The 27,993-nt window shown below is 37.7% G+C and overlaps 2 protein-coding genes across 5 annotated transcripts in view; one reads left to right on the top strand and one right to left on the bottom strand.

Annotated features, from left to right (window-relative positions):
* Window positions 1–831: 831 nt before the first annotated feature.
* Window positions 832–10,961, bottom strand: LOC141282199 (uncharacterized). 3 transcript variants are annotated; one of them, XM_073814763.1, is made up of 6 exons: window positions 10,608–10,961; window positions 4,645–4,756; window positions 3,842–3,902; window positions 3,679–3,761; window positions 3,286–3,413; window positions 832–3,026 (listed from the first exon to the last, which is right to left on the bottom strand). In XM_073814763.1, exons 1-6 carry the CDS (start codon window positions 10,653–10,655, stop codon window positions 3,006–3,008), a joined length of 453 nt encoding a protein of 150 aa, XP_073670864.1. In that variant the 5' UTR covers window positions 10,656–10,961; the 3' UTR covers window positions 832–3,005. The 3 variants fall into 3 exon arrangements, with proteins under 3 accessions (XP_073670864.1, XP_073670862.1, XP_073670863.1); XM_073814761.1 differs by having other exon boundaries at window positions 832–3,413; XM_073814762.1 differs by lacking the exon at window positions 10,608–10,961 and adding an exon at window positions 6,199–6,377 and having other exon boundaries at window positions 832–3,413.
* rabep1 (rabaptin, RAB GTPase binding effector protein 1) overlaps window positions 7,454–27,993 on the top strand; it is a 27,350-nt gene continuing 6,810 nt past the window's right edge. The window contains exons 1-15 of one of the 2 annotated variants that reach the window (XM_065284244.1): window positions 7,454–7,595; window positions 12,972–13,100; window positions 13,304–13,507; window positions 13,596–13,756; window positions 14,524–14,643; window positions 16,338–16,473; window positions 16,618–16,796; window positions 17,086–17,196; window positions 17,316–17,759; window positions 18,831–18,935; window positions 19,093–19,209; window positions 19,437–19,535; window positions 23,038–23,178; window positions 23,262–23,451; window positions 26,512–26,523. In XM_065284244.1, the coding sequence (XP_065140316.1) occupies window positions 7,550–7,595; window positions 12,972–13,100; window positions 13,304–13,507; window positions 13,596–13,756; window positions 14,524–14,643; window positions 16,338–16,473; window positions 16,618–16,796; window positions 17,086–17,196; window positions 17,316–17,759; window positions 18,831–18,935; window positions 19,093–19,209; window positions 19,437–19,535; window positions 23,038–23,178; window positions 23,262–23,451; window positions 26,512–26,523 (2,194 nt within the window). In that variant the 5' untranslated portion in view covers window positions 7,454–7,549. The remainder of the gene's footprint in view (window positions 7,596–12,971; window positions 13,101–13,303; window positions 13,508–13,595; window positions 13,757–14,523; window positions 14,644–16,337; window positions 16,474–16,617; window positions 16,797–17,085; window positions 17,197–17,315; window positions 17,760–18,830; window positions 18,936–19,092; window positions 19,210–19,436; window positions 19,536–23,037; window positions 23,179–23,261; window positions 23,452–26,511; window positions 26,524–27,993) is intronic. The other variant, XM_065284245.1, reaches the window with a different exon arrangement.

The following is a 27,993-nucleotide window of genomic DNA, read 5'->3' as shown; positions in this document are numbered from 1 at the left end:
AGACTAAAAAATAACTTTCAAACTGAGGTCTTTAAATGGAGTCTATAAGGCATTGGTTGTAGTGGTTGTTTCTCCTGCATTTGATTCTGAGATTTGCTGACGTCTAAAAGGTACGATGAAATTTACATATAAACTACATTTATATAACATAGAAGACCTGTATATTACAAAGTATGAGTGTCGACCACTTAAATATTACACACAATGTTTGCAGTCATGAGAGAATGGTCCAGCTTACTACTTTGGGATTTAATGTTAAATCCTAAGCAGAAAGGAACGATTTTAGATGTATTTTTTCTCCATCCAGAGACTAAATGAAATCCCCTTATAATGTGAGGTTATTAATTCATTCATTTTTAATTAATTATTTTTTGTTTAATACATTTTATTAAACAAAAAATTATTAATTAAAAAAAGGAATTATATTTTTTTGTTATGGGCCAGAATTGTTACATTATAACATCATGTGACTGAGAGGAAACTGCAACCATTTAAGTCTCCTCTGTCGTACATTTTATAACAGCTCATATTCACAGATGTTGCCACAGGAAATGATGTTATTGTTAATATAAAAGTAATAAATGCTGACTAACAAGGGCATTTGTGAAGGGCGTCAACGAGAAGCTCAGATTCAGAAGCCTCTAAACGTCACATCGGTCAAATATGAGATAAAGATATTTAACCGAATGCTCTCAGCACTTATTATTTAGTTCATCACATACTTTTACTTAAAATATGCTTAATACCGCCCTCAGGTCATTCAGAAATAGCCTACTGGTTTGTTGGCAGAATCTATTAGAAGTCTGATAAAAAAGTGCTCATTTTCAAGAAAACATGTCAGATGCACTTAAGAGGGTTTTGCCCCTTTATGCATTTTTATTTATCATTGTATAATAATGTATGCACTATAATACTTTATATATTGGACAATATCATCAAATGCATCAGTTTACATTACAAGACAAAAAGACAATGCAGACAAAGTAATTGTTTAGTTATTATAGAATATTAAACATTTAAAAATAAGTAAAGAAGTTCAGGTTCATTTTATTCATAAAGCACTTTAAAGAAGATAGGAACCTAAGTGCTGTACAGTGTAAAAATATATACAATCAATGTACATAAAATAACACAGTAGTAAAACATGGAATAATACATCAAAGTTAAATCAAAGGCCAAGGAAAAAGAAAAGTTTTAATACTGTTTTAAGCCTAATGATAGGAGGTAATTTATTCCAGAGCGTGGGACCAGCCACTGCTAAAGCTCGATTTCCTCTTTAATCAAATTCGGGGAATCTGAAGGAGGAAGTTATCCTTAAAACGAACTAAGGCTCCTATTAGGAATATAAAGATAGAATTGGTTTGACAAGTATGAGGGACCAAGACTATTTAAGCATTTATTTACAAGTAGTAGGATATTATATATTGTTAGCCTCAAACGCATTTCTTTCCTCATTCTTATGTAAACCTTGTCCATGCAAAATACTGCTGGAAAACAGGCCAATAAACATGTAACAGTCGAGATGTACGCCCCAACATGTTTATTAATGTGAGCTGCATGAGTCGCAGAGCAGAGCCAATCAAAGCAGAGCTCAACATTATTATTCATGAGCCTTCCAAATAGGGCAAAAATCGACCAATGCATTCAAAGGACAAATCCCAGGGGTGTAAATGGATATGTAAAAACGTTTCACATTATACGGAATTCCACGGGCAGCCAATGTAATAATTTTAGAAGGGATGTGGTCGGATTTCGCAGCAGCATTTTTAACTACCTGAAGAACCATTTTCCACTAACTTACAATGAACTTTCTGTTAGGGGTGCTTCGATAAATGCCGATATACACTAATAATACATGGCCGATAATAATTCTGAATCGCACAGCCGATATTATTCACAATTATTTCATGTAACGTTAATGGTACGGCTTTTGATCAGTAAGTCCTTATCGATCTGAAATCACTGTTAGTTTGAGTCGTTTATAACATGCATTAAAAAAAGCAACACTCGTCAAACATAATCATTATAAATATTATTTATTATCATGAAAATACCTGAAAAGGTTTGAAGAACAGCAATATAAATGTTTGTAAGTAAGCCATTTCCTGGAGCTGCGTGTTTATGGTTCTTCGTCTGCAGCGCATATTGAGTTTCTACACGAGAGCGCCCCCTGGCGTTTGGATGTAGCGGCTTTTCACAGTAATTCATTGAGAAGCAAGCATAACAAGCATCATCGACTGATTTATCGGAGCACCCCTAGCCAAAAATGGGCATCCTGTAACTGTCTTTGGTGCAAAAAGGTGATGTAATAGGTGAGTGTGACCGCGTGCTCCACCTACTTTCAAACAAATTTCTTAAATAGACAATTTCTTAATTTAGTCTGAGTCTGACACATAACATCTTGATAACACTGCCCAAAATCAATGAGTAATGCTTTTCTCAGGAAATTGTAGGCTAGTTGTGCATATACTTTGTAGACTTGATTGATGTCAGTGATTGGTCATTTGAGAGCCGTGGTTGGTGACACTTTCAGAACATTTACTATTTGTGTTCTTTGGAAGACAAAGTCATACAGTGGGATTTTAAAGAGTGTTATATATAACAATGTTACATCACATGGCATACAGTGGGTAGACAAAAAAAGCTACACATGAAAACTACAATGCAAGTCAATCTGATGCTCTGCAGGTGAAGATGTCAACTACAACCCCTCTACCTAAAGAACATCCAGGAATAAATATACAAAATTTTATCTAGAGGTAAACATTTATCATCTTTTATTGCAAAAATATATATATTATATTTATTTGCATGACACATGCATGTCAAACTAGCTCAGAAAAAGGCATAAAAACACTTTGCAGTTTACATTCTTCACATCATCCCTTTACATGTTCATTTCACATCCTTCACATTCTTACTTTACATGTGTGGAAAAGCAGGAAGCAGCTTAGATGTAAGGATCTCTCATAGATTCTCTCTGGGTGTCATGGAAGGTAATATACTCAGAAATAATCCATGTGGGGCTTTAAAAACAAACAACAACACCTGATATATTCAAAATCAAATGAAAGTAAACATGCCTGTATAAGATTGCATGAAATAGTAACATATTAAAAGATAATGTTTTACATGCAGATTAAATCAAAGTATCAAATGCTTTATGGGACTCATAAATCCAGATGAGCCAGTACTGATTTGAGTATTTTAGCAAACGTCATCATAATCCTCGCTGTCAGTGTTTGCAGGCATTTCAACATCATCATAATCCTCAGAGACACTCACTCTGTCAAAATTTTCGGTCTCGACCGTGGCATATTGTAGAGCGCAGGGCTTTTGGTGCATGAAAGGAGTCGAACCCTCAACCATCAGGTATTCTGGCAAAGGCTCCACTTGCTCATAACCCTCATCCACTGGAAATCCAAAGATGATATCAAGCTTACACTTCTGTTATATAAGGCAGTGAGTTTTTTTAAGGTTCCCAGATTAACATTCTGCTCAAATGTTACACTGGACAGTTCACAACTTGATAATTTTATGCATGTATTTGCACCAAGACACTGTAATCCGACCGAACGAATGACCTTAAATGACTTCAAAAGCAAAAGAGCGTTACCTCATGACTCATACTTTACTAAAGCTCAGTGAATTAAATGCAAATATAAAATCAAAACTGACCAGATTCCGTGGATAGAAATTGATCTCTCGGAGGTAAGGGCGGTTTCTCACTGTCAAAGTTTTTGTGATAAACGTTACTTTCCCTGTAATGGAAGAAGTGATTTGCTTTAATATTTAAGCACATTTTAAGCACTTCTATTAAGAACTGATCCAATAAACTTACTGAATTTTAGGCTTTGTGTCATTGTTAGGATTCGGTTTTGTCTGTGTTTGGTACCCAGCAGCTAGAAAACAGAAAACAAACAAATGAATCAAAACAAAACGGTGTAGAACAGGTTCTTTATCACAGTTTTAAGGACCCTCGGCAGTTTACATTATTTTGTCTTTCAGATCACTTGATCAGTAGAGAAATTAATGAACAGCTATGGGTGTGTCAATAAAGGAGATATAAAAAAATTGAGAAATACAATTTGAAGAGCTGTGGGTCCTTTAAACCACAGCACACTATTTGGTTTATGGGGAGGTGGTCACAAAGGATATTTTTAGTAACTAAAACCTTTACTACACATGTTTTCTACAGCAGTGTGGTTTTAATAAACCTTCCCAAATAAGAATACATTTTGCTAACTAAAATTATACCATCATCATTATTATTTTTTTTTAATGGCATTATTTCATTAGCTCTGTGAAAACAATTAGTTTTACTAAACACTCAGGGGTCTCCAACCTTTTTGTGGGCAAGGGCTACCACAATGGATAAAACAATCTGGGGGGCTACTTTTTGATATAGTCAACTCAAAAAACTTTTTTTGTTTTACTTGTTGATTTATTTTATTTAACTTGTTGATATGTTTTAGTATTGTTTAAAATCTTAACATACGCAAACTAAGCCAAGCTAATATATAAAAAAATGTAATAAATAAATATTACATCAATAGAAGGTGCTCTGTATGGCACTACATTGGAGACCCCTGGTCTCGATTTAGATTTGTTGTGTAAATAGCTGCAGATGAAACTGTAACTTACCTTTTTTTTTCATGCAAACATTGATAATAATAAAAATTATTATTATTATCAAAGATGTCAAAAAAATTGACAGAAGTAATATAATCCAGTAATATGGACGTACAGACGCCATCTGTAAAATAAACGAAGAAAAACATTATTATACTTATTAGGGCTTTTCACACGTGAAATTGTTAACCCTGGTTTATTTTAAACCCTGGGTTAATGGAATCCTGGGTTATCCGTTTCATGTTTCACACTGTTCATACTTAACCAGGGGTTAAGAGATAACCCTGGTTATTCATAATCTGACGTTTCACAGTGTGCATACCTAAACCATGGGTTAACATTTTCATTTGCATATTTGTGCTATCAACACAGTCATGATTGGATAAACTGACTGAAAATAAAATAGCGTGCTGTTGCTTTAAACAACCGCTTGTCTCGCGCTTCCACGTCAGTAACAGAACAGGCCGCAATGTAAATCTCTCTAAATGTTTTAAGTCTTCTGTGATATATTTTTTTTCTCCAATTCAGGAGTTTTCAGTACACATACTTCAGTACCTGATTGGCTGTCCGTTGCTAAACATTGATTCACAACATTCTCCTGCTTCCTTTCACACTGCATGCGTTTGGCACCACAATGCGGGGTTAACCCCATGCTTCGAAATTACTAGTGTGAAATGATCCTTAACCCAGGGTTAAAAGCAGGGTTAATAATGAAGATAATCCAGTGCGAAAAGCCCTACATCATTTTAACTGATAAGCAAAAACAAATATAACTTTTTTAAGCTTCTGCTACTTCGCCTTTTTATCGTTGGGCAGTCACATTGCCGTCCAGTCTGCTGTTTTTTTTTTCTGAGTGGAAAATGTACTGTAGTTCTCATGTGCTTTCTAATTCTCCTTGTAACTACATCACAATAACGTCAACCCATTTTAGATAAACTATAAAAACACATTGAACTGGTCTAATGCTGGGAATTGAATTTGCTTTCTTGAAGTGTATTTCAATATATAAACAAAATCGAGCTCTATCTCTCTCACTGCACTCATCCTGTTTAAGGGTTAAGTTTTACAGATGACTAGCTCACTTCCTGCATTAGTTTTAGCTTATATGGTACATATGTGCCTACTAAGTTTTGAAATGATATATAGCTTTATCTTGTACAGAATACAAAATAATTTTATAATAAAGTTATACTCATTAAGCACAAATTCACAAAGATATTGCTTTAATATAATAATTGGCCATATTTTGACAAAATATTTTGGTATTGGTAGACAAGAATACATTGGCTTACTTATTAAAGTACTGTTTATAATCAATCTGAATTCTTAGGTAAGTCGTTAAATTAATTAGAAGCGAAAGATAAAGTCAACTTTTTTATTACATGTTAACTTTTCATAATAATAACAACAATAATAATTAATATTAATAATAATAATAACTTTTTGTATTAGAAATCACATAAATACTATTGAATAAAATTAATATTTGATAGTAATTTATGTATTCATAATAAAACTGTAAAACTGCAATTGTGAAGATAATGTTATAAAGAAATGTTAAATTACCTTTCTCCTATTTGTTCTCAATATAGGTTGTACATATCCTATAAAGGCATTGGTTACAGAGGAGTCCCAATCATCTGGATACTTTGGGGGATTTTTACTAAATGAACTCGAACAAGTTTTTCATAACCTCCAGCTTCTCTACCCACCCAACACAATCTTCTTTCACATTAACTACTCAGTTTGTGTGACTCAGAAGTCTATTGTTAGTATTTTTTGTGGTTTGTGCAGAACAGTTAAACTCCGAGAGAGAGAGAGAGAGAGAGAGAGAGAGAGAGAGAGAGAGAGAGAGAGAGAGAGAGAGAGAGAGAGAGAGAGAGAGAGAGAGAGAGAGAGAGAGAGAGAGAGAGAGAGAGAGAGAGAGAGAGAGAGAGAGAGAGAGAGAGAGAGAGAGAGAGAGAGAGAGAGAGAGAGAGAGAGAGAGCAACAGATGGTGAAAAACAGGAACTATACTTCTGCTATTCTACAGTGAACTGAACCCATGGCTGCGTCCGAAAGCTTAGGCAGCTGACTTGTTTCCTCGGTGCCTCATGACTTGGATGCATGAAGGCAGCTCCGAGAAACCCATTCGGACAGCCTAATAGGCAGTGTAACGGAATTCTTTGAAATATAAACAGAGATTGCCTTTATGATAACTGATTCCATATTTAAAAACTACAATACAAATTTCTCGCTAGAAATGCAATTAAAATGTTTAAAAAGTGAAAATATAACTCTAAAAACAAAAAAGTATGCTCCAGCCGCTTCATGGCTGCCATTTTATTTTTTCAAACTCGCGTCGACCAATCACATTCCCCGTGCACGCCCACGCATTGATTTGTGGAACAGGTATCTCAGGAGACAGGAAGTAAACCAAACACATTAAATTTGGATGTGCCTTGATCCCTTGGAATGCTCCCTCCGAAGGCAGCATTTTAGAGCTTTCGGACGCAGCCCATGTATTTAATTCATTTTTTGAAGAAAATGCTCATTGGTTTTATCGTGTGGGTGTGGCGTCTTAAAATAATTTTATAAGCGTTTTTTTATTGAGAATGAAAATCATGATAACATTTCAAAACAATGTATCTACATAAAAGAAAATAAATAAATTACTTGAGCACAGTAAATAAATAATAGCCTATATAATAATATTAATAATTAATGTCAATAAATAAATAAACGCCCATATATAAAAATTTTATTTAATGAATTTATCACTTCGCAGAACTTAGCTCCGCCCTTTCTGCTCACGCATGCGCAGTGAGTATTATTTCTACAATGACGTTGCTCGCTCCGTAGTAGTCTGTTCTGCTGCTAGGCGCTCCTCGCTTTCTCCCTCAGAGAGCCGCTTTCCTAAACTCAGCCCCGGGAAACCATGGCCGAGCAGGCGTCGGGATCCACCCGGCCGCCTCAGCAAGTCGGTAAGGGTGCTTCTTGCCCTGTCCAGGTTAATTGTGTTGATATTGTTGTGCTCGTTGTAGGCCCGAGGCCTGTGCGTCCACGGATTAGCAAGACAGCATCACCCGGTTGACAGATGCATCTCTGTGTCTATCATGTTTAATTTTAGATCTCTGCCATACTGTTTATGATTAAATCACGCTTGTGTTGATCTTCAGGAGCACATGGGTGTGCTTATAGAGTTAAGGTAATGATTTTGCATTTAGTTGGACATTTGTACTCATCAGTATTGCTAATCTGTCATTGCTGCTTTTAAATGGGCTTGTTTTGTGGTGAATTGTAATAAAGCATTTTAGGAATTAAATTTATTTGTCATATCTACAGGTTATCACATGTGGACCTGAATTATATGCATATTCACCCATAGTGTTTCTGATTGCACAACGATTTTGACATTTGATAGTAATTTCACAAGCACACTAGATAGGACCAGGTGTTAAAGTCACACTAGGTAGTACTGTGCTGCTGCCATGAATGTTTGTGTACATACATTTGCAGTATTGTTTGTTTTGACAATACCACAGTATTCTTTGAAATGCCTTGGAGTGCTCTGTAATGATGGGTAAATACACTTGTACAAGACAGTAAATATCCTGCTATGGTACACAAATACTATAATAATTCAGTACGGTGCTATTTCTTATGTCATGCATCGTTTCACCAATCAGTGTACTCAATTTTTCATAATTTAATTGATCCAACATGTGGTTTTAAATCTAATGCACCTTTCATCCCGTTGAGCTACATTTTTGGTGTAGGCTTCTGTAATCCTTGAAGGCATATGGTTGCTTTGGGTGTAGTCGTTTTTTTATTTCTGACAAAGGCATGTAGGCTTGCGATTTGAGTTACTGTTACTGTACTTGTAGTCTAGGACTAATTGGCGTTATACTCTCATTTGCCAGAGTTTCCTAAAGATAAACTATTAGCCAGATCCAACTGCAATGGCACTAGTTATTGGGTATATTTTACCTGTTTCTAAAACGTATGTGTAAAAGAAGCACTGTTTTGAATGTATTGGACCTAAATGCACTGGTCAACTGGAATAATCTGGTTTAATCTGTATCCACAACATAATCAGTTAGTCTGATTCCCATAAGCATGGGTAAAGAGAAGTAAAAATAACTGGAAATCAATCATGGGATTGGTATGTTGTTTGATGTGTTTCACTCGTTGAGTGATTATTTCTTAGAAATTGCAATCTGTGCTAAATAATGTGATGTGGATATTTAACCCACTGTCTAGCATGGAAAGTATGGACCAATTTTGCCCCTGAAATATGGAACCAATCACAGAAAGGGGAGGGGGCAGCAAGACAATGACGACATCAATGCGGCACACCGAATCAGTTTTGTTTATCCAACACGGCAGCAGACGCGAAGTTACTTTTCTATGCAGCCTTAGATAGTGTTCGAAGTAGATTTGAACGCAAGTTTCTTTTTAAAAGAGCAACTTTTGGCGTTAAACAATTTCATATACAAGAAGGATGTTTGGATATGGCAAGACATGATAGCCACAGAGTTTTATAGGACCAACCTGCTAGGCATCGTTGTCGACGAAGTGTGCCAACAAGAAAAGCTTTTGTTTAGTTAATGCAAGTTGTATTTGATGGGTCTGCACATGATGCACGCATCCTGAGGGAGAGCACACTGGAAAATGTGTGAGAGGAGTTTGTAACCATAGTAACCAGTGGTCGATACAAAATGAGCGGGTGCCTGATGACAATTAACTATTTAAAACAATTAAATAGTTAATATGTATTGCGGTCCGAGTTGCAGGCAGGTTAGTTGAAAACGTCATGCCAGCTACTATTTGACTAATTATAGTAGGGCTGGGTATTGATTCAGATGTTCCAGATCGATTCGATTTCGATACACAAGCTATCAAAGCGATTTCGGTTCTCGACTCAATTTTCGATTTCGGTTCTCTGGTCGGTTTTTATACCCTATTCTCAATTCAACTCAATGAATATAGATTTAATTCAAATACTATATTAATAAAAAAAGAACAGTGAACAGCAGTTTACAAGTGGGTAATTAATAAAAAGAAATGAAAAGCCTCGACACTATCGTAATATCACAAAAGGTGGTTTTGTCAGGCAATTTAAAAAAGGAACATTGCAAAACATGTCTCCTGATGCACATAAAAGTCACATGGTCATTCTTTAAAGAAATCGTGTACTATAACCTCACAGAAACAGGGGCTTTCCTGGCCAGTAAAGCTCAGTTAACACACCTGCATCTCCTGCTATTAAAAATGTTTGCCAGTGGGGCGGTCCAATGATGTACGACTTTTGGAAAAACAATGTAAGTTGAAAAATTATGTTTTAGCCGCATAACATCGGTTAGTGGAAACGTGTCATTTTACAATAGTGTAGAAAATATTGCTAAAGTTTTGCAAAAATCTGTAATGGAAACCAGGCTACTGTATGTTCCAATTCAGAATTTAAAAAAACATTCAACATTACAGCCAACACTTGATTTTGGTAGTGACACAAGTGAGTATTAAAGGTGCAGTGAATCTGTCTTTTTTTAAATTGTTGTTTATATTTATATAGGGCATATCGCCCAACACTAGTCTGAGGTCTACTTAAGACATTTATGTGGTTTTTACATTCAAAAACATCAAAAGCAGTGAGTAATAGCCTTTATACCCTGGTTTGGCGGCTGTTTTGCATTGAAGACTTTGAAGTAAACACCCACTACTATAGTTGGATAACAGTTTTTTTTTTTTTATAGTAAACTAGCTTTCAATTCTCCGTCATTACATGTGTATCAGAATATAAATCGCTTGACGGTGTTTTTAAACCGCATGTGACTGACCACAGACAATACTAAGGATGATTCAGCCCGTTACAGCATGGTAAGTCCTTATCACTAACTTTGTGGTTAGACACGGATGCTACACACAATCGGGACATATTAAGCAATCTCTTAACAAAGCAATAATGACACATAGTACTGAAGTGTTTTACTCACAAGATTTCGGCGCCATTCTGTCCGGTTCCAATTTTGAGGGAACAGCATTGCCTTTTACTGCAAATCCAGTGTCTACCTTTAGCTCAGGGTTTCTCAAACTTTTTCTTCAATTCCCCACTTTGGAGGTAGGAAAGGGTTCCAAGCCCCACCGGTCCCCAATCACCCCAAAAAAATCGTAATCAAGTAGGCTTCAAGTTTAACTCTCGGAATTTATATTAAATTAAACACTTTTAATAGAGAAAAAAAACATGCAAATGTATTATAACTTTACACAAAATAAGACTTTGTTCAAAGGTAAAAAAATTATAATGCAATGCTGTCTGTCTTAGTTTCTCTGCTGGTTCCGAATCTTCAGTTTCCTTTTCATTCTGTCTCACAAACTTATTTGTTGTTAACTGTTATAACGCTACCGCCTATGATGCCTCTCCACATTAAAGTTTTTGTTCTGCTTTAATTAACATTCAGACATGAATTTATTTTTGTAGGCTATGGTTTGGCGTGACATTTTCTTCACAGTCTGATGTTGTTTTAAGTTAGGCTTATATTTAAATGTGGTGTTTTGAGTGTATGGTCAACAAATAAAGAAATTAATAGAGATGGGCACAAAAATTACCAAATTTGCCCCAATTTGTCACGCCCCACTTCTAATCTTTCTATTCCCCCCAGTGGGGCCCGCCCCACACTTTGAGAAACACTGTTTTAGCTTGTTCGCTTAAAGGGTTAGTTCACCCCAAAAGTCCTCCGATTGACTTCAGAACACATTTTTAGATATTTTTAACGAAAACCATGAGGCTTGTGACTGTCCCATTGAAAGTTTGTTTTACAATTCTTTTCCCAGAAAATAATCAAAGGCATCGCCAAAAAGGTCAATTATTCATCATGGATAGTATGAAGCGAACATGTATGAAAAACACTTTTGTACGCAAAGAAAACAATACATAGAATTTTATTTAACAATTTGTTCTCCTCCTTAGTCCTCTAGTGCGCTTTTTTATTTAAGACATTATGCAATTATTGGCATTAACGTCGTCCACTTGTGATTCGATCAATGAAAACGTATGTTAATGCCACGTGAAAACAGCCTCTGACGTTAATGCCAGGTGTAAACGGTGTTTAAAACGGTGATTAAAACGTAATCACTTTCTACCACTTTCAACCACATTCAGAGGTAGTTGAAACCCCTTTCGGTCGGATTGCTTTTGTAGTGTAAACACACATGTGGTTGAATATGTTTGAACAGACAAATGCCACGCCTTCTCTCAGCCCATTTATCTAATCTGAGGTAATAAAACACAATGTTTTACATCCTTTCTGACTTCTGGCGCGAACACACGGTGAACAGCGCTATTTTTAGGCTTTCATTGATAAAAGTAAGGAGGCCATAGTTGATCACCGTAGTTTAGTTTTGAATGCGTGTGAAAGTTGCGCGATCCTATTTCATCAATTGCGCTGAAAATTCAGAGAAAGCTCTAACATATAAACTTACAAAACACTGTGCAGCATGTTTACTTGCTAAACAAGCAGCAGACTCCGACATAATAATATGAGTTATAATATAATCGGAGTCTGCTGCTTGTTTAGCAAGTTATACTCTCTGCGTTCAGTGCTGATCATGGACAAAACCTGCAAGCAGCTGGTGTTTTTGGAGAGTGCGCCGCTTCCCTTGGAAACGATTAAACGCATAAGTGATTTGTCGTGAAAGCTACCTAAAGATCAGGGAACGTACTCATGAAAAATCTAAGTGCAATGAGTTGCTCTAAGTTGTTTTCTAAGAAAAATCTTAGAAATCCTTAAAATTAAGGAAAAGATCCTACTAGGGATGCACGATTAATCGCATGTGATTGTCATGCGCATCTCGTCGGTAAAGCCGGTTCCTTGATTAGTAGTAAATCTTAAGGGGGCGTGCACATCAAAGCTTTTACGCCTGTGGCTGGTGCATGTCTTCAAAAAAGCCAGCAGCTAGCGGTTTTCTTCCGCACTGAAAACCGGCGCTCATCGCAGAGTTAAAAAATATTAATCTTTTGGTGAAAAGCTTCGCTCATCAAGGTCAGTTCTCACACGGCTGTCCAATCACAATGGAGGAGGGGCGGGACATTACCACAGCAACCAACCGGCTCACAGCTCAAGTATCAGTTACCAAAGCGCTTAGCTGAAGAAAGCTGGCACTTCGGCGTCCTCCAGGCGTTTTCAGCCGCGTTTAAAATTTTGGTGTGCACAACCCCTAAGCTAAGATTTCTACATAGAAGTTTTTAATCTAAATTAGGAGCTCTCTGAGAGGATGCTATAAAGTTTTAAGAATATGAGCCTTAAAGTGCCCGGATCTCTGATGATTTGTAGACTGATCTGTTCTGTTATATTTGGCAGGGGTTATACAGCAGTCAGCGGCCGAGCAGGAGCAAGAACGAGCTGACTTCCTGAAGCTTAAACAGCAACTGGAGATGGAGTTCAATCAGAAGCGTGCCAAGTTTAAGGAACTCTATCTGTCTAAAGAAGGTGACATAATGACTAAAATTAAATTGTTCAGCAGTCTTTATTATTCCTTTAAATAATAGTAAACATTGTTCAAATGACCCAAGTCAGACAAATTACTTGATGATGGACTCCTGGTTAAAAGAAATAAATCTTTGTGGCCTTTCATAAAAGAACCAATCCATTTACTCCATTTTTGTTCTTGCTCCCCAAATCTCTTTTTGTAGATGAACTAAAGAAGCAAGCTGCTACGCTGGAGAAGGCCCAGGCCGAGCTAAGCAGGGTTCAGGCCCAGCTGGCCGACGCTAAAGCTGAGATGGAGACCATTAAAGCCGTAGCCACCGTATCTGAAAGCACGAAGCAGGAGGCCATCGACCAGGTCCGACAGCAGTGGCAGGAGGAGGTGGCTTCGCTGCAGGCTATTATGAAAGGTGAACTGATTTCTCAGTATGCATGCTTGGGGGTTAATCAACATCTGTTCAAAAGTATAAATCTTTATACGGGCTTGTGCTTGTTCAGATGCAGAGCGTGAGTTTAAGCTGCAGTTTCAGCAGAAGCTGGAGCAAGAGCGCGCTCAGTGGGCTCAGTACAGAGACGGGATGGAGCGAGAGGTGGCCGAGCTACGCCGCCGTCTCACCGAGGGACAGGAGGAGGAGAATTTAGAGAATGAGATGAAGAAGGTTGGTATATCTGATTTTGATTTAAATGTAGTTTTACTAAGCGTAAAGGGTCATATCATGCATTACTGCAGGCCCGCTATCAGACCTAGTAGAGTTGGCAATGACACATCCTTTAGTAGCAAAAAGGTCTGTTGCGATAATTACTTTATCGTGATAACACATGATTAATGACCATGACCTCTGTGACTTTTTGACCTTTTTTTTAAATGCGATATTTTGCCATAGTGTTTACATGTGCGTTTGTTTGCATAAAAATTAAATGTCATTAGCATTTTAGCCGATTGCGATTGCCTCTGTCATTTCTGTCTGCTGTCTGTCTCCAAAGAGTGGCACACGCAGCTCATGGTCCACATGTGCGCAAGCGTGCACACACACACACCAGGATTTCCCGCAGAAAATGCGGGAAAACAATAAAAAATAAACCCAGTGAAGCTAGGATTTACCCTGAACAATGACTGTATTAGCGGTTTAAAATTGAAATGAATATTTTATAATATTTATTTAGAATATTATCTTTATTCTTTTATTTGAATTTCAATGTTAATCTTTTAAAAAATTAAAGTTATTATGCTATTTTATTGTCAGATATAATCAGTGACATAAATTGGTTTTAAAAAGACAATAATATCAATTATCACCATTATTTCTGGGGCATTTAATTGACATTTTTTACTATAAATATTAGTCCTACAAACTAAGAGAAATTGAAAGCGTTTCTTATGTTGTATTTGTGTCTCTAAGCTAAGTTTGGTCTTATTTTAATCTAGGCTCAGGAGGATGCAGAAAAGTTGCGCTCGGTGGTGATGCCAATGGAGAGTGAGATTGCCGCTCTGAAGGCTAAACTCACAAGCTCGGAGGGTCGAGTTAAGGAACTTGAGGCGGCGAAGGTTAGACAAACCTCAAAAAGCAGAACTGAGAGTTTACTTAATACCCATTTGTGACTTTTTCGTTCCATTGGATGTGGTTAGCATGACCTTACAAATAGGCAAATTTACACCTGGTCAAAAAAGATTTTCTATGTATTTACACACTTTTTGAGAGAATGTGCCGTTTTACTCAGACTTGACCAATAAACAGTGGCAGCTGGTGAATCTTTTCCAAGGGGTGTGAATTTCTAAATATGTGGTGTTTGTCATTCCAAAATCTGTGTTCTTTGCGTCATGTGAACCATCATGCGTCTTAAGTGCCTGCTGCATACGCGTCGGGAAGGTTTATGATAATATAGACGCTCACGTTCACAAAATAGACACTAACTTAACACTAAACTCTGATTACACATGAGATTAAGTGAGTATCTGGCAAACACGAGCATCACTTTTATTGTAAACTGTTCAGACGCGTATGCAGTAGGCACTTATTTTTACAAGAAGCATGATGCACATGACGTGCCAAACACATATTTTGAAATGACGGACCACACACGACAGGCTACATACATGTTGCGATGGGCTTTGCACCATGCGCCCTCAAAAAATAAGTCACCGGCCTCCACTGATAATAAATCTGAGCATTGTAAAAGTGAAGCATAATGATTGGTGCTGCCTGAGGCCACCTATGCCATAAAGTTGAAAGGTTGAAAATAAAATGGACAATATACCTAAAAAAACATAAAATACACTGAGTCAGCTTGGAAAGGTTGCATGAATGCATATCTCTGTTTATGGGTGCTTGCAGTACGGAAATGTGCTCAATTAAATTTAGAAACTGTGAGCTACTTTAGTGCTTCATTGCTATGCTTAATTATTATGCTATGCATGTAATGTTATTTTGGGATGTTTGTATAGTAGTTTACTAAAGCATATTTGAGTACTTAAAAAAATACTCCTTTAAAGGCGGGGTGCACGATCTCTGAAAGCCAATGTTGACATTGGAAATCATCTAAACAAACACACCCCTACCCCAATAGAATCTGGACCTTGTTTTGATAGACCCGCCTCACATATACGCAACCCAGCCAACGATGTCGGTTAGTAGACACACCCCTTACTGCTGATTGGCTACAAGTGTGTTTTGGTACTCGGCCCGATTCAGAAATCGTGCACCCCGCCTTTAAATTGCAAATAGACTTTGAGGTAGAAATTTTTTATTTCGTTTTTTATCTTAACTATTCTTAAAACTTGACTAAAGCGGAAACTCACTGATCCTTGGTTTTCTAAGCAACAATTTTCAAGTGGTATAAAATCAGTTCTGTGCATTTTAAGGTGGGATGCACAATTTTTGAGAAACGCTTTGGAAAAGCAAGTTGGGCCAGGACCAAAACACACTTGTAGCCAATCAGTATTAAGGGGCGTGTCTACTAACTGACATGGTTGTCTGGGTTGCTTATGTGTGTGGCGGGTCTACCAAAAGAAGGTCTGGGTTCTATTGTGGTAGGGGCGTGCTTGTTAGGTGATTTCAAATGTCAGCACTGACTTTCAGAGATCGTGCACACAGCCTTTCACAGTTTAAGATATCATTGGTTTCAGTTTAACATCTAGTATCCTTAATATTTTTTAAACAGGTTGCTTTAATAAGAAACACAGGAGATTATCTTGATGTCTTCTGTCCATACATCAGTACCAATAAATATTGATATTTTTAGGTGAAGGAGCTGAATCATGTCCTGGAAGCCGAGAAATCCTGCCGCACAGACCTAGAGATGTACGTCGCCGTCCTTAACACGCAGAAATCTGTCCTTCAGGAGGATGCAGAGAAACTTCGGAAAGAACTTCATGAAGGCACGTGACCCGAATAATTTATATGTTAGTGTTTAATATTGTATCTGCCTTTGGCTAATAATTAAAATTTTGGTTGTATCATATACTATTTCATAGAGCTTTGCATCACAGCTGATTTGACTGAATCGTGTGGTTGTATTTTAGTGGTTCACCTGCTGGACTTGGAACGACAACAACACAATCAGTTGAAACACACCTGGCATCGGGCAAATGATCAGTTTTTGGAGTCGCAGCGGTTGCTGATGCAGGACATGCAGCACATGGAGAGCGTGCTGTCCAGCGAGCAGCTGCGACAGGTGGAGGAGATGAAAAAGAGGAACCAGGTATTTTTTCACGGCCCTCGCTTCACCGTTGTCACACTTTTTGAGTGCTTTTATTAAACCTTTCCTGTTCAACATTTAATCAGTTATGACAAGTCCATAGTTTGCTTAATATGTGGTTAAGCCAAGGTTTTATCAGGCCTGGTGGGTGATAAAGCCTTATTGACTTTTGGCTTGGGGCTGTAAGCATCACCATTGCAACATCCTTGTAACCTCCAATAGACCCATTCAAAAACGCTGTGAAGATCAGTGTATTACCGTTATCTCCTCTTCATTGTTTGTATCTCTCCAGGAAGAGGATGAGAAGGAGAGATTGAGTCAAGCTAAAGAGGCCAGTGAGGATGAGGGGACAGAACATGCAGAAGCAGTAGAAGATTCTCTGCTTGGATTCTCCATAGAAGAGGTATCGGTGCCGATGTACATTACTATATTAGATCTGGAACTAATGTGGTTTAAATTCAAGTGCAAGAGTGAATCATCCCGTTGCATCCTTAATTTGAGGTTTTCTTTCTTTGACCGCAGTCTCACCTCAGCCACAGCATCCACAGTTCTTTGCACTCTCTGGACGAAGACGCTCCGGGGCGCCCGGACGCCTCCGACCTTTATAAGGATGGCCTTCGGAGGGTCCAGTCCACAGACAGCCTCGGTTCTTCAGGAGGAGCCCTGCAGGCTCACGGGTTGGGCGGACAAAACAATAAGGCCAAGTCAGCCAGTCAGTTGGACGAGTCAGACTTTGGTCCTCTAGTGGGAGCAGACAGCATGGACACCTCCTCTATATCCTCCCTTCAGCCAGGACAATTTCTCCTTACCAAGGACCAGGAGAAGGCCATTAAGGCCATGACCCCAGAGCAGGAGGAGACCGCGTCACTGCTTTCCAGCATTTCTCATATGTCCAATATGGCTTATCTACCTCCGTCTGGATACCGATTGGTCAGCGAGAGCGAGTGGAACCTTCTAGAGCAAGAGGTTAGTTTAGTATTTCAATAATAAATATTTCAGTAATGACAACTTTTCTGTGTATTTGGTCTTGGTGAATGTAAATATGCTGAAGCTTTGTTGCAGAGCATGTATGAAGTCTTGATACTTCTAATAAAAAAATCAGATAATATGCACCGATATACGGCCAAAATTGAATGATCCTCATTTCATAACACGTGAGATTGATGGTCCAATCAGGCTTCTCCTATCAGGGCATCGAATCTTCGACTATTCGGGGTCACCCCTAGTAATTAGTAGTGCTGGTGGGCAACGATTATTCGCAATTAATTGCATACAAAATAAGTGATTTTTTGCATAATGTATGTGTGTGTAGTGTGTGTAATTATTATGTGTGTGCTTGTGGTTAAATATACATAATAATTACACACACTACACACACATACATACATTTTTTTGATATATGTATGTGTGTGTATGTATGTGTGTGTGTTTGTGTGTGTGTGTGTGTGTGGGTGATTCTCACGAAAACTTGGTTTTAAAAATGTCAAGCATGAAAATGTAAAAATTGCTTAAATTTACTTTTTTTCCCACCAGACATTGAAAAACAAAGTCTGGAGTAAATGGGAACATTAATTTAAACACTTTTACTTATCATAACACTTTTTGTAACATGATTTAAAAAATTAGTCCTAAAAAATCTCATTACCGCAACAGTCAGAAAACATCAACACTGACATATTTTCAAAATGACATGACAAACCTGAAAGAACATAATTTGGAGATTCTGCAATAAACAAATATATAAAAATGTTTTTTAAATGCATACATTAATGTGTGTGTGTGTGAATTTATATACATAATAATTACAAATAGCGCACACTCATATATTATGCAAAAAAAAATCACTTTTATTTTGTATGCGATTAATCGCGATTAATCTTTGCCCAGCACTCGTAATTAGATTTGTTTACCCTATATATTTATTTATTTATGGGTTGAGATTGGAGTTCTAGACTACGGTTTTAAAGCTTAGGGCCACTTAAATTAAGTGTTAATTCTTAAACTTTCATAACACTTTTATTTGTTGTTCTATCCCAGCTGAAGAATGCTGGGAGGAAGATGGGCCGGAGATGTGATATGTGTTCCAATTACGAGAAACAGCTGCAGGTCATTCAGGGACAAGAGGCCGAGACTCGAGATCAGGTTTGTCTTCTTTAATCCAATGTTAAAATGATAAACATTTACTTGCAAATAGAATTAATGCAAAGTAGAATCATTGAAATGTAAATTTTTATGAGATAAAGTGCTCCGAGAGTCGGTGATGGTACAGCTTCTGATTGTAACTTCTTGATGCTTTTAGTTAAAGAAGCTTCAGGCTATGCTGCGGCAAGCGAACGATCATTTTGAGAGGACGATGAATGAGAAGCAGGAGTTAGAGGACTCTATCAGACAGGCCAATGAGGAGACCACTGCCAAGGTACTGCTGCTGTCTTCTATGGGTTTGGTAAAGCACACCGCTTTAGACAAATTAAACACGGATGGCTTTGCATGTACTTATAACATCTATATATGTGTTAATCCCTGAAAAAAGTTATCTGGCTAGGTAGTTTGAAAGAAGCTAAAGTGTTTAAATGTAAAGTATGCACGGATCGCTCTCAATGTCACTGAACATATTTAGTAATGTTGATTTTGTCTGGCTTCTAGATCGCAGAGTTGAAGCAGAAGGTTGAGGAGTCTGAATCTGTTGTCGGTGTTCTTCGACAGGCCTTCAGCCAGGCCAAGAGGAACACACAGGAACAGATGGTATTTGGCTTTCAGAGCATTTGTTTGTTGTCCATTTCAAATCATTTGATATGCATTTCCTAAATGGCTTGAATTCAAATATATTTTAATTGTACTCTAATTGTGTCCAACTACTGATAAGTGCATAAAATCAATTTCTTATGGTATTCAGCCTTGGCTGTGAGAAATTCATGGTTTCCATAGGCTTTTAGAAAGCATAAACATTTGTATTGCTAAAAGCTGCTAATGTCGATACTGGTGTGAAGTGAATGTGTTCCCTAAAATAAATGGCACTGGAAATGGTTTTGTCATTTTGATTTAACCTCTTTCCTGATCGAAAGCCAATACAAATTTAGTTGGTTTCTATTACAAATGCCATTACGAACCATCAGCCATTAAAATCATTACAAAATTCCTGTGGTGTGTGTTGGAAAATATTCCACCAGGATTTAAAGCTTTCAACACATGATCTATACGTTTACCGAAGATGTTTTTTTTTATTCCAATTCACAAAATAACATCCCAACAATAGAACCCAGCACATTACCAGTAAAGACTCAGAGAGACCATTATAGTTAACAATACAGTTCCCACTTTTAGACTTAATTTAGTTAAAATAGTGATGGTTTCTGTTGTGTTTTTTTAGCAAGGCTATCCAACTTATTTCTGAACGCAAAAGTAAGTAAGGTGACATATTTCCTTTTTTTGTGCGAGACGTCCGTTTCAATAGCCGTCCGGTAGAAAACAGTATCGTGGCATACCAGTATCTTTACAATGGGAATGTCAGTTAAAGGGATAGTTCGGCCAAAAATGATATTAAACCCATGATTTACTCACCCCCAAGCTGTCCGAGTTGCACATGTCCATCGTTTTTCAGACAAAAACATTTTCTGATATTTTATAAAATGTTTTAGATCTTTCAGTTGATTAAATGTAATGTTACGGGGTCCACCCATAGTCCACGACCTTCAAGTCCAAAAAAAGTGCGTCCATCCTTCACAAATTAAATCCAAATGGCTCCAGGTTGATAAACAAAGGTCTTCTGAGGGTAATCCGTGCGGTGTTGTTGTAGAAATATCCACATTTAAAACTTTATTAACGTAATTAACTACCTACCGGTAGCGCCGCCATCTTAGTCGCGTCCGCATTCAGGATGAGAGCTTACGCAGGCTACGGAGGCTACTTTGCTGCTGCTCTGTGCCCCCGCCCTCCGAATTTGTCATACGTCACTAAGAAAAGTGCGTACACTACGCTAATACTCTCTCCTGAATACAGAGGAGTCTAAGATGGCGGCGCTACCGGAAGGTATTTATTTTCGTTAATAAAGTTTTAAATATGATATTTCTACAACAACACCGCGCGGATTACCCTCAGAAGACCTTTGTTTATCATCCTGGAGCCGTTTGGATTTAATTTGTGAAGGATGGATGCACTTTTTTTGGACTTGAAGGTCGTGGACTATGGGTGGACCCCGTAACATTACATTTAATCAACTGAAAGATCTAAAACATTTTCTAAAATATCCGAAAATGTGTTTGTCTGAAAAACGATGGACATATGCAACTCGGACAGCTTGGGGGTGAGTAAATCATGGGTTTAATATAATTTTTGGCCGAACTATCCCTTTAAGTGTTTATGCATGAAATAGACCAAGACTTTGTATTTTTAACCTTTTTAGGGAATGGTTTAAAATGTCACTTTAGTGCCTCTGTTGTGAGGTTTTTAATGGCAATTTTTAATCGACTTGTTTGAGTTATTATGGAAACACATCAAGCTTCACGCGATCCAACAGTCAGCAGCATCTTTCTCATTTAACAAATTGTAAGTTATTTGAAAAAAAAAAACATAATTAACATTAAACTACTATTACATGTATTCAGTATTGTTTTACAAAAATATTATTATGCAGTAGATAAGACATGCGCTTATGAAATTATTTGCTTATTTAAAAGAAAAATGTATTTAAAACATGACAAAAATACACGCAAAAACATTCAGAACTGTTATAAACATTAACTAATAAGCAGTTTATGTCGTATATATTTGGTACTATAATCGCAATTTTGTAATAATTTATAGTAGCAGAAAAAATAAACCAGTTAAATCAGCATAATATTGGATGTTTTTGAACAATTACTGTATTTATTGTTCACTGGCAGTTTCTATAAAAGGTTTTTCTGCATGGATGGGTAGATGGGTACACGTGCACAACATACACATTCAGTTCTTGTGCATTTATTATGGTTAAAACAAATGTTTTATAGAGATTTACTGCATTTGTATTAGCTATTATGGCCACCCCCTAAACTACACAAATTAGGCCAGTCTTCCTGGATTTAATAATAAACATAAAAAAGCCAGGGAAATAACAAAAGCTGTAGTGGCTCACCGGAGGTCTTACACAAAGGAGCTCAGATGGCGGCGCCCACATTAACGTCAAAAATAAGGTGGATAGAATGCTAGATTGGTCTCTCTTTTAATTCTTTCCCCGCCAGTGTTTTAAAAAAGTTGCCCGCTAGCATTTTTTAGGATTTTCATAAAAGTTTCATGCCTTCTAGAAAGTTTTATTTTTTAAATAAATAAACATACAATTCGTCAAATGAATAAACAAACCAGGTGTGCCTCATAAGCCTTGAAAAGTGAAACCTCTGGCTGTTTGATCGCCCCCTGGTGGCTGGCTGCAGTACAAGTCATAAACCCCGCCTTCTTCATTCAAACGAATGGGACTCTGCTCTAAATAAAAAAATATTTACACTTCCAATAAAAGTTTCCGAAAGATGGTTTTGGTTCTTTCAAGTAGTTGTTATCATGCTGATATATGTTCAAGTTTTCATTATTGTGATAAGTTTCATTTTAGCTTGTATTTTGATGCTATAGAAACGGGGCGTGTCGTTATGATTGGCATGGTTGAAATGGTCGCGCAAGCGTTTAGGTGGAAGTTTGAAACCGCGGCTCCGCCTCTGGCTCCATGGACGATTCCTTCTGCTCATGCCTTGGCTTCAAACTGACGTTTTTACGTAACATGGTAACATGACATTTTTGGCTTCAATTCATTACCATGGTGGGAGGTGACGTTGCGTCGTCCATCTTTTTTTACAGTCTATGAAACAAACCCTCTGCTTTTAAGTCAAATAACAGTTTCATCCTATCTTCACTTGTTCTCTCTTTATCACCTCTCAGAAATGAGTAGGTTTCTTCAAAAATACAAAGTTTTGAGCAAAAAGCTAAGATAATTGCAAGGACATTTGTTAGATGTCAGATTCAGAACGATGATCAAAACATACACAGAATTTTTACAGTTTTTTGGATCAGTGGATGCTTTAGTGTTTTGGTAAGAGCCCCACCTGGTGGATAATAGCGGAAATATGGATTGTCGTAAAAACTCGTCATTGGCCAGGAAGCGTTTTCTCTTAATGTGTGTGTAGATCAGTATTGTGTGTTGGAGAAACTCGTCAATGGCGGGGAAATAATGATTAAATACATCTATCGGTTAAATAATGTAAGTGTGTTTCTGTGTGCACAGGCTGTCTTGCTACAGTCCAGAGAGCAGGTGGCAGAAGAGTTGAACAGACTGCAGAAAGATAATGATAGTCTTCAGGGTAAACACAATCTTCACCTGACACTACAGCAGCAAGAGGACTTTAGCATGCCCACCACTGTACAGGTACTACAGCATCAGTTTGTCCAATTCAAGTCGCATGACTCAAGTTTAAAATGATTTAATAATATAAACCATTTTCCACACAGGAGCTGCAGCAGCTAGTATTGCAGTACAGGGCGGACATTGTCGCTGCCCACACGGCAGCCGAGCATTTGGAGGAGAAACTGAAGGCGGAAATTCTGTTCCTGAAGGAGCAGCTTCAAGCAGAACAATGTCTAAAGGAGAACCTGGAGGACACGTTGCAGATGGAGATCGAGGGATGTAAAGAGGAAATCGGTGAGTGTTGAAATGGGTCATGGGAAGCTTGAATTCGGAATAGGTGGTATGGTACTGTATAGTTTTAAATTTTTTTACTAAACTCAGCTGAATTCATTTTTTCGTGATTTACATACATAAGGCCATGTAAAATCTCATAATTAGATTGAGACTTTAACCTGAATGTCACAAACAGGGTCACAGATATTGTCGTTGAGTCGTGAGATCTAGAAAGTAAATGAATTTTCTCTCAATCACCAATGTTTAACATTATTTGAAGAGACTTTACAGTTTTGTTCTACAACATGAATGTGTTAGACAATAATAGGAACTAAGATATGAGTTTTGTTTTGACTGATGTTTCAAAGCTTAACATGATTTCAAAAATCACTTTTGAGTTGTGTGTGTGTTTTTGTGTGTTAAAGAGGAAGGTCTCTTCAAGATGTGTTAACCAGACTTTTTGCTGCTATTTTAAAACATCAGGGGAAATTTCTAGGGGAATCTATGCCACAATAACCCTACAATTGAACATATTACTGAAGAGGTCTAATGTCTGTTATTAGAAATGTGTAATCAATACCAAGAAAACTACTGCTTAACCTCTGCAGATGAAAGATTTCAAAGTAGGCAGCTTTGATTTATAAACGGTTTACATGTCATACATTTTGATAGGAGGACATAATGGACGTTGTGTTGAACGTTGGCCTGTCGCTACGATTTATCAACATGTCCGCCATATTGTGGGGGTGCATAATTGCCCTGATACATAAAGTGAAACACAATTGTTTCCTCCTTATGTAAACTTCATGATGCAAAGACAGCTGGGAAACAGGCCAATCTCAACATAACACCAACTGTGGCATTACAGTCGAGATGTTGGCATATAATGCTAGCCTTTAGGCGGAGGTTTGACTATTGACGTTCAGTGTTGGGAACGAAACTTTAAAAAAATAATTAGTTATAGTTACTTCTCAAAAATAATAAAGCTTTGTTTATACTCGCGCTTTGGTCCGCAACGCGAGCGCACGTGTCTCAACCAGTGTTGGGGGTAACGCATTACAAGTAACATGCATTACGTAATAATATTACTTTTCTGAAGTAACGAGTAAAGTAACGCATTACTTTATAAATGTACACATTTATATTTGAGTTACTTTTTTTAAAAGGTAATGCAAGTTACTCAGTTCAGTTTAATTAATTTAATTTAAAAATAAAATGATGTACTGAATTAAACTGAACATATTAACGAAAAATTATCCACTCTTTGCGTCTGAGCGAGAACCGAGATGGCAGGGCAGAGCTTCACATTTTTGCGATCATAAAAAATACCTGTAAGGGCTTAAAGAGATCAAGCCTCAGCCAATTAAGAATAAGTAACGCAAAAGTAACTTAAAAGTAATGTAAGCATTAAGGGCAATTTATAGTCGTGCGTAGGTCATACGGCGTAGCCGCGACGGCGTAGGTTCTGCGTCGGTTTTCATTTATACTTTTGCGTCGTCCTCCGCGTCGACGTGCAAACACACGCGAAACCGCTGGTTGGCAGTATCCAAGCGTGTAACCATAGTAGCAGCGCGACCGTCAGAGAAGAAGAAGCTTGGCAAGTTAACCCACAAACGAAGAAGAAACAGCAACTTGTTGTGTATAATTTGAGAAGACCAGCAATGATGGAAGTAAATAAACAGCGACTTATGTTTCAGTTTGAGTTAAATCACTCCTCAACTTGGCTCATCTTTGTTTTCACCGTCTCAAACGGAAATACCTATGACACAGTTTTTTACCTGACGGGAGGGGTTCTGGTGGACCAATCACAGCGGTTCGCGTAGAGCCGACGCGCTGTTAGAAATTTTTTGAGGTGCGTGTCAGGCTACGCAGAGCTACGCACAGGCTACGGATAGCACAGGCTACGGAGCTACGCACAGGCTACAGACCTACGCACGACTATAAATCGCCCTTTACTTTTAATGAAAAGTAACTAAGTTGCAATTAGTTACTTTTTTGAGGAGTAACTTAATATTGTAATGCATTACTTTTAAAAGTAACTTTCCACAACACTGGTCTCAACAAACGGATGAGGCGTGTATAGTTGACGTGCTCGCTGTTGCACTATTCTTTGAAAAACCAGGGGGCGACGCGAGCAATCAAGTCAAAAACTAACACAAAGAAGAGCATAGTAGAAGTTGTCCGCTGGAACAACCCTGGTGCTTGTAACATCAGAGCTTGATATATTAATATGAGAACATGAATAAAACGACAATCTCCTAAATATGTCTTTATTAAACATTATCATTTCATTTACATTTTTACTAAACAAACAGTACAGACATCTTAAGGTTTGTATTTAATTCCTCGTCCAGTGGTTCATTCAATACGAATATAAACCAAACATTCTGAATTATATGTAAAATAATTTGTGTTTTAAACTGCAAAGTTTTCATAGTTTACTTCCAGAGTATCAGATAAATATATATTATGCATGGATTTATCAAAGACAAACGTCACAGGCTTGCCCGCTCGGACAGAATCGTCTCGAGTTCGGTCATTTTCGGATGCGGAGCTGCGCACACAGTTACAAAAATTGCTGTGCCCACATCCACACGAAATGGGCGTATAAACGGACGCGGCGAGTATAAACATAGCTTAACCGAGTTAGTAACTGCGTTACATCATTATAAAAGTAACTAATTACCATGGAAAGTAACTACTTTGTTACTTAAAAAGTTGAAATATTAAATTTCTGTTAAATTAATTAAATGGATACAAAAGAGAAACCACTAATTATGTAGCAGCCCATTGACAATCTCCAAACAATTGATTATTCCTCAAAATCTATATCTTCGTCTGAAACGGGTTCAAACATATAAGACCTGTTTCCTAGGGTTATAAATGGACATGTTAAAACGTTTCTGGATAAATTTTGCACTTAATAAAGCCACTTTAACAGTAAAGACTACATAAGAGACTAAATTAAAGTTGTGAAACTCCTTCGCTCAGTGGAATGCATTTATCTACTTCCTCTCATATCTCATTTCAATGCTGTCTCTTTTTCTTCCACTTCTCCCTACATTGGTGACTTTTATTCAGACATCTTGGAAGGTATGAATCCCTGGCCGACTCTGTTTGTTTAGGCTGTATCTGTCTGTTGTTGTGGCACCACCAGTAGCTCACACCCAGAACCCATGAGCACTATTTGTGCGTGCTTTTCTGTCATATCCATGTCACTGTGTACTACTTCATTTTAGATGCGTACTAACTTCACTATTTGTGACCTTCAATCAAGTTCCATTTAGAATGTGGTACTGCCTGTGCAGCTTAATAGAAATGTGTTAAACCACATTGTGTTAAATGCATTTGAAATGTTTTTTATTTGCATGCCTAACGACACTACCAGTCAAGCTGCTCTTTAAAAAAGTTGTTATTTATAGTACCAAGGGCTGGGTGATATTGACAAAAATTAATATCTCTGTAAATTTGGGATGAATGGCGATATACAATAAATATCTTTGCCTTCTACAAAGTGGAATAAATGTTCACCTGCAAGTCAAAGGCGCATGTGAGATGTCACATTTGCTTTTATAAAAACAGTGTAGTGTGAAAATAAAATTCAAAGGGTTTTCCTCCCTGTTTCATAATATACAGCTGACACATAATGCTAGCCTTATGTCTGACTTTAGTGTATATTTTTAGCATAGCTTCTGTTGTAAAGGTGGGTAATCTCCCACCATGCTGATATAGACAACATTGTCTCAAACTCGATAATAGCGCCCAGCCCTAAAACTACCACAAAAACAATGATCTCAAGTAGAATGGCAACCTCTGTTGCCAACTATTTTCAATGTAAAATAGCCTGCTTTGAAAGTTACTAGATCATTACGTTACTAGTCATACAGTTTTAGCAAATCCAAAAAGTTGCTACATTTGTTGGCAAGCACCGAGGAATGATAAAGCTGTCAAAAAGTTGCTAGATTTCTTGCTAGGCACTGAGGGGTGAAGCAGTTGTCAAAAAAGTTGTCAGATTTGTTGCCAGGCACTGAGGGGTGATGCAGCTGTCAAAAAAGTTGCCAGATTTTTTACTTGCCACTAAGGGGTGACACAGCCATCTAAAACGTTGCTAGACATTTTGCTAGCCACTAAAGGGGTGATGTAGCCACCTATAAAGTTGCTATATTTGTTGCGAGGCACTGGGGGGTGATGCAGCTGTCAAAAAAGTTGCCAGATTTGTTGCCAGGCACTGAGGGGTGATGCAGCTGTCAAAAAAGTTGCCAGATTTGTTGCCAGGCACTGAGGGGTGATGAAGCTGTCAAAAAAGTTTCCAGATTTGTTGCCAGGCACTGAAGAGTGATGCAGCTGTCAAAAAAGTTGCCAGATTTGTCGCCAGGCACTGAGGGGTAATGCAGCTGTCAAGAAAGTTGCCAGATTTGTTGGCAGGCACTGAGGAGTGACGCAGCTGTCAAAAAGTTGCTAGATTTCTTGCCAGGCACTGAGGGGTGAAGCAGTTGTCTCAAATGTTGGCAGATTTGTTGCCAGGTACGTAGGGGTGATGCGGTTGTCAAAAAAGTTGCCAGA

Source organism: Paramisgurnus dabryanus, chromosome 5, assembly GCF_030506205.2.
Source record: "Paramisgurnus dabryanus chromosome 5, PD_genome_1.1, whole genome shotgun sequence".
Classification (NCBI taxonomy): Eukaryota; Metazoa; Chordata; class Actinopteri; order Cypriniformes; family Cobitidae; genus Paramisgurnus; species Paramisgurnus dabryanus.
The sequence above is the reverse complement of the archived record's forward strand: the minus strand, read 5'-3'. Positions and strand labels throughout refer to the sequence as shown.